The following is a 6888-nucleotide window of genomic DNA, read 5'->3' as shown; positions in this document are numbered from 1 at the left end:
ATTTTCATCTTGAACCAATTTACACTTGTGACCTAGAGTCAACAGATCCTAGGATCTGAAAGGCGTCATTCTTGGAAGTTGCCCACTCTACTTTTGCCCCTTATTTGAAGAAAAATAACACTAAAAAAACTGGATCTCACTTATACTTAATACTTTTATTAACTAAATCACAAATGCTTTGAATAAAAACTTAACTGTAATAACCATTTAAAACTCAATGGTTTACTTTCTCTTATAGATGAGAGTCACTTTTCTTGTTTTCTTCTCTTGAACAGTGAGTGAGTCAAGGCCAAGGTCCTTAAACGTAAGTGCATTCCTTTCACATCTTACTACTCTGCAAGTCAGAGTCCATCGCTTCAATTCAGTTAGCCTGCAAATTTTAAAAATGAACATTTAGTTACTATGTGTCTATTTTCTATGCATTAATAAGTTGATGAAGTTTAAAAATTTGGGATTGTTTCAGATATATAATATCTAAAAATAAAGTATTTAATCTTAGGTTTGCAAAGGTCACAGATATAAGGCAGGCAGATCATTAGCCATTTTTGTGGCAGCAAGGGAAAGGGCAATGCCAAATGAGAATAAGGATCAACCAAGTCTGGTCACTTTCATTTGCAGGATTAGCTGAGAACAAACCAAGGGATGCTGATTTTGTAAAGAAAAAGGTACTGCTCATAGAATATAGAATACTATTCCATCACATTCACTTTAGATCTGCATATTTCATGTAATGTAAGTGAAACAAACACATGATTAGGTATAAATCAAAGAGGAAATGGCCCCAAGGAGGGTACTTTGAACCTCAGTCATGGACGAGGCAGACACACTGTGAGCATCATGCTGCTAGCTGTCAGCTCAATGATCCCACCAGACAGACATTTAAAATTAACCGACAAATTCTGAACAGCTAAATATTAGCAAAATTAAGGACATTTCAAAGGTCATTATAGATTTTATGTGCTATGAACAAACAAAAACTGATTTATATTCTGATACAGTGGTTCAAAAAAAGTCTCTTCTTAAGGGAAATTAACAAAGGAAGTGGCACTCAAAGTTCTTATAACTGGTTTTCTGACCATGGGAAAAAGGGGTTTCATTTCTTTAACCAACTAAAGAAGAATGACTCCACAATAGAAAAGGAAAGAACAAAAAATTAAAAAGTAGGACACCAGAATGAAAACACGAGCAAACCATGCCACAATTCCACGCACCAGTTCTTTGATTAATAACAATTTTGTTTATTCCTACTAACTATGATATTTTTGGAGGGCCGTAGTTAGTATAATAAAACATGCATGTTTGTAATAAAGGCTGTGACACACAGCTACAAAAGTGGGATCATTCTGTGCCTCCTTGTTGAACACAGCCTAAACATTGTTTTAAACTTAATCCACCAACAGACATTCGGTGTGATTTTACTCTTATGCAAACATTGATTGAACTGTGGAATACAGCCTCTTGAGTTAATGCTGCACTTTTGGTAGAAAGGTAAGCAGGTAAGCCACAGACTTTAAAATAGTAAAATGCAAAGTGAATTATTTGAATGATCAAGTCATGACAGTAAATACCAAATGAATGAAGAAGTTTTTGACAAGGTAAAAACATTAAAATGTAAACAGAGCTAAATGAATACTTATAGTATTCAATATCTCTGACCTCTTTAACAAATGTGTGTGTTTCAAATATTTAATAAAATTTTTAAATTGTTAGCCCAGAGTCCCCCCTGAAAAAGCAAAATGTGGAGTGGCCAAATATTTCTCTTAATTAATTAATTAATTACTAGAGGCCTGGTGCACGAAAAATCACTTGCGGGGGGGCGGGGGGGGGGGGTGGTCCTTCAGCCTGACCTGCACCCTCTCACAATCTTGGACTCCTCGGGTAGGGTCCCTAGGTCTGGCCTGAGATCAGGGCCTATCGGGGCTTTTCCTCCCCAGGCTGCAGGCAAGCTGGCCCCACCCCTGCCGCTGCCACTGCTTGCCATCTGTGCAGCATTGTCCCCTTCCCCTGCCACCGGTGGCCTCCCTCTGTAGGCAACAGGCTGGGGTGCAATGGCTTGGCTGGCCTGGGCCTCCCTTTTTCTTTGCTTGGGGCAGGGCCAGCCCGGCAAAGGGCCGTCTGCCTACCTGATCTCCCCTATCCACTTGCCTGCCTACCTGATCACCCCTAACTGCTCTGCCTGCCTGCCTGATTGCCCCTAACCACTCTGCCTGCCTGCCTGATTGCCCCTAACCACTCTGCCTGCCTGCCTGATTGCCCCTAATGCTTGCTTGGGGGTGGGGTCAGCCTGGTGAGGGGCCATATGCCTACCTGATCTCCCCTAATCGCTTGCCTGTATACCTGATTACCCTTAACTGCTGGTGTGCCTACCTGATCACCCCTAACTGCTGGTCTGCCTACCTGATCACCCCTAACCCCTCTGCCTGCCTGCCTGATCTCCCCTTACCGCTTGCTTGGGGGCAGGGCCAGCACTGACTTCTGGTTATTACTGGTCATTACAACCCAGGGTTTTTATATATTAGGATTTATTTATTTATTTATTTTTAAGAGAGGACAGGGCAGAGTTGTTGTTTTGTTTTTAAATATTTTGTTGCTATTGTTGATCCCCAGAGAGAGGCAGGGAGTACAGAGAGACAGAAACATTGATGAATGAAAAATTCCTCAATTGGCTGCCTCCTACATGCTCCCCACTGGGCATCAGGCCCACAACAGGTCTGTGTCCTGAACAGGAATTGAACCAGAGACATCTTGGTTCTGGGTTCAAAGCTCAATCACTGAGCCACACCAGCCAGACTCTCTCTCTCTCTCTCTCTATCTAAGTCATTTCCCTACAAGTTAGAACCAAGTACCTTTGTGGAAAAGCAGAGATATTAAGACCCCATGGCTTAAGTACATCAAAATTACCAACACAAGCACAAAAGAAACTCGGTCAAGATTATAAAGATCTGTGCCAGATTATCTACGTGTCACATAAAAACCATTTTATAGTCACTGCATCAGAAAGGTGTTTTTTAAAAAGCAGTACTTTCTCTTTGCTGTAGCAGTATGACTGGAGAGCTGATGGGTGACACCCTACAGCTTTTATTTGACTAGTGGTGCAATTTTATCAGAATAGATTTAAGTTTTATAAATTAAGACATGTAAACCTTTATGCTTTCACAGTGTCCCTTTTATTTAAAACACTGTATTTCCAAGAAGAAATTTTATTTCTTTTCAATGTTCGTATTTTAACCAATCTATAATTATATGTGCTTTTTATACTTTCCATCATTCATCATTCCTTTTGTTTCTTTAAATGCCAAGAATTATTAACAAGCCAAGCAAGTGGTTAGTAAGGTTCCACAATTTAAAATCTTTATAAATAAAGAACTAAGTAGTAATATCATCCCAACTATTTCTGTAAATACAAATTAATTTTAATGCATTTAGTTACAATGCCTGTCTGTGGATCATAAGCATACCCTCCCACAAAGGAAATAGTCAGTTGAGAATATAGATCTAAATTTAGGAAGAAAGTGAAATGTTTTGGTCTCACTCCATGGTGAAATACTATATCTTCCTAAAATTTATAAACCAGAAATTATACTTAATTGGGATTCTTCTATACTGGGGGTGCTACAGCACTGCATCTTGGCGAATATAAGAAAACAGTAGTCCCCTCACCTAATATCACTTGGCTAATGCATGCAACTACTGGGAGACACAGAGCAGTGCATTTTTCTCAGAGGTGAGAATGTTATAGAAAAAACTTTTATTTATTGATTAATCCTAATATATAAAAACCCAGGGTCCGTAACATCCAAAATAACCGAAGGCTCGACAGACCAGAAGTCAGTGATGGATTGCCGTGGCAACCCAGCACTGACTGCTGCTGCTGTGGGTGCCCCAACCCAGCATTGACTACCAAGAGGGCTGCGGATCAGGCTCAAAGAGAAGCCTGGAGAGAGAAGCAGGGTCTGATCTGTAGCCTCCATGGCAGCTGTTGATCAGCACTCTTTCACTCTGGGCCTGGCCAGCAGCCATGCCTCTTTTTCTCTTGGGCCTCCACTGGAACTGTTGATCAGCCCTGCCTCTCTGATCAGGCCCATTGATAGGCCCAGAGATGCTAACTGGCATAGAAACCGACCAATCAGAACCAAATCTGGATGAAGTGCCAGGGGCTAATGGCTGCCTAGGAGGTGGAGCTTTTGACACTGACTGGCAAAGAATCCGACCAATCAGAACCTAATCTGCATGAACTGTGAAGGCAGAACCTAAGGTGGAGGATGAGGGGGGTTTTTAAGGGCAACAGTTTGGCGTAAGGTGTAAGAAAGTGGTTCCAATTTTTAATGACCGGTTTGGCAGTATAGTGCATATGGCTGGCTATCATTCCAGACATAGGGATTATGTGTTTTTGTCTGACAAGGGCAAGCACCTCCTCCTGATGAAAAAGGCTCTCCTCCTCCCCCATTTAAGCAATCCTATCCTATATAATCTACCAATATTACTAAGAGGTAATATGCTAATTATACTAGGTTGACTGGCCATCTTCCAGACGTCTGACTGTTTTCCAGACAAAGCCATGGTGGTGAGGGCTGAGGCAGAGGCCGTTAGGGGTGATCAGGCCAGCAGGGGAGGGAAGTTAGGGGCAATTTGGCAAGCAGAGACAGTTAGGGACGATCAGGCCAGCAGGGGAGAGCAGTTAGGGGTGAGATCAGGCAGTCAGGCGAGGGCAGTTGGGGGTGAGATCAGGCCAGCAAGGGAGGGTAGTTAGGGGTGATAAGGCAAGCAGAGGTAGCTGGGGGCAAGATCAGGCCAGCAGGGGAGGAAAATTAGAAGTGATCAGGTAGGTAGGCAGAGGCAGTTAGGGGCGATCAGGCAGGCAGGCAGGTAAGCAGTGAGGAGCCCATGGTCCCAGATTGCGAGAGGGATTTCTGACTGGCAGTTGGTACATCCCCCAAGGGGTCCCCAATTGGAGAGGGTGCAGGCTGGGGTGAGGGACTGCCCCCTGCATGTACAAATTTTGTGCACCAGGCCACTAGTATTAAAAATGAAAAGAGAAGTCAAAGTAGAAAAAAACAAAACACTAGATTTTCCTCAAGGCATAGACAAAACATTCTAACTGCTTTAAGGACCAGTTCAAATTATGATCTGGTAATGGATCAAGAAATATATACAAGTTTGTCATAATCACATACCATTAAGGAGTTCCTCTACAGCTTTCTCGAGAATATTTCAAATATATTTATATAAAAATAGAATCTATTTCATGTCTTTCATACTAAAATTTATATACGCTAACATTTAAACTATATAGTAAACAATGAATCCTGTAGTCCAAAACCAAGGCAATAAAGGTTAAAAATTAAAGCTTGCCAAGTCTCACTGATAGTTTAAGAAGTGTCTTGTTGTCAACATTCTTTTTCTGTGCAGAATTTGATACCCCACCTAGTTCCTCTCAGTTCAAGAAAAGCTAACTTCTTGAAAAACTATTAAAGTCCAAAATAAATATCAACATAATAAATAGGACAGTTAAACAAGAGATGAGAGCAAAACAATCATTTGTAAATCATGCAAAGAAAATGTGTTAGGATTTAAGGATCTAATGGCTGGATAATCTCTAACAGAGGCACAAGAAAAACTGTTGTGTGTTTGTGACCATGTAGCTATGGCACCAGTCTTAGAATAAACACCCATGGTAGAGCACCCCTGCTCCCCCTGGCTTTGAGGCATATCTGTCAAGGCTTGTCAGAATTAGCAGTATATGCAATCCCCACTTCCTGCCACACAGGAGTCTCACCTGTGGCATTGCAGGTACAGCTATCATTAAATCCTTTATGGGAAGATGAGTACAATACAGTCCTTTCCAGGTCTTATTAGCATAAAGTAGCTTTTGTGCCTGTCACCATGACGAATCTCTCTTTATAAATGTTTTCTTTTAACCCATCTCATTTATTTCTTTCAGTTTATCTCCTAAATTTACTCCTTTTCTTGGAATTTTCTCAGATAGCTTAATATGATATCCAAAGATACAGTGAAAATGACAATACAGTGTGGAGGAAGGAAAATGCTTATAAAATGTGGGAAATGAATCATAATTCAGAACAGATACTTTAACCAATATTTACATTTATTTTATAAATTATTATTTTAAATAAAATCAATTTAATATAAATTTATCCATTATTTTAAGCCTGAAATACTGTATTTTTTTTAATATGCACATCAAATAAATCCAACAGGTGAGGCAATATATTAGAATCAGCTTTCCTTCAGCAGAGACAATGACCATTATTCTTACACATAAACTTTTCAGTACTGGGTATGAGAAGTCTGCATTATGACAAGGAATCACTTATTCTATCCCATTGCTACTAAATGAACAAACGTAGGTTTTAAAATAGAATTGGATTCAATTATGCAAAGGTTATGAAATGACTTCAAAGTTCTCTTAATTTGATGTTACACTAAACAGACCGCAAAAGTGTTCAATATCTCAGTTATGATTCCTCAGTTGAAAAAATCAAATAATCAGACCCAATTAATTTAAGAATTTTTAACTTACCCCAGTAGGCTGTATAGTCTTCTGCTTAGAACCTGCTAAAATTAAAAAGTAATAAAATGAATTTAATAAATGAAAGAAATTAAGACTATACTGGTACAGTGTTAAATTTTAAGAAAAATACTCAAAGGTGGTTCTCAAAATGGTGGTGGTATAAGTGGAAGCTACACTGACACTCTTCTAGGACCAAACTGGAATTACAAATAAAATACAGAAACACCATCCTGAATAATTAACTGAAGTCTACCTGGAGAGAACACTGATAACCAAGAATGGAAAGTGGAGACCACATACATACTGGTAGGAAGTGCAGATGTGCGAAAGGGTGGGCCAAGCTCCCAGCAGAAGTT

The 6888-nt window shown here is 40.0% G+C and overlaps 1 protein-coding gene across 6 annotated transcripts in view; it reads right to left on the bottom strand.

Moving 5' to 3' along the window:
- Positions 1–200: 200 nt before the first annotated feature.
- Positions 201–6888, bottom strand: part of LOC114229545 (uncharacterized) — a 154729-nt gene continuing 148041 nt past the window's right edge. For 4 of the 6 annotated variants that reach the window (XM_054713993.1, XM_054713997.1, XM_054713995.1 and 1 more), the window contains 2 exons: positions 6542–6576; positions 201–370 (listed from right to left, as the gene is read on the bottom strand). In XM_054713993.1, the coding sequence (XP_054569968.1) occupies positions 223–370; positions 6542–6576 (183 nt within the window). In that variant the 3' untranslated portion in view covers positions 201–222. The remainder of the gene's footprint in view (positions 371–6541; positions 6577–6888) is intronic. The other 2 variants (XM_054713994.1, XM_054713998.1) reach the window with 1 other exon arrangement.

This window comes from Eptesicus fuscus, chromosome 3 (genome assembly GCF_027574615.1).
Source record: "Eptesicus fuscus isolate TK198812 chromosome 3, DD_ASM_mEF_20220401, whole genome shotgun sequence".
In the NCBI taxonomy this organism is placed as follows: domain Eukaryota; kingdom Metazoa; phylum Chordata; class Mammalia; order Chiroptera; family Vespertilionidae; genus Eptesicus; species Eptesicus fuscus.
Note: the sequence above shows the minus strand (reverse complement) of the source record. Positions and strands in the feature narration are given on the sequence as shown.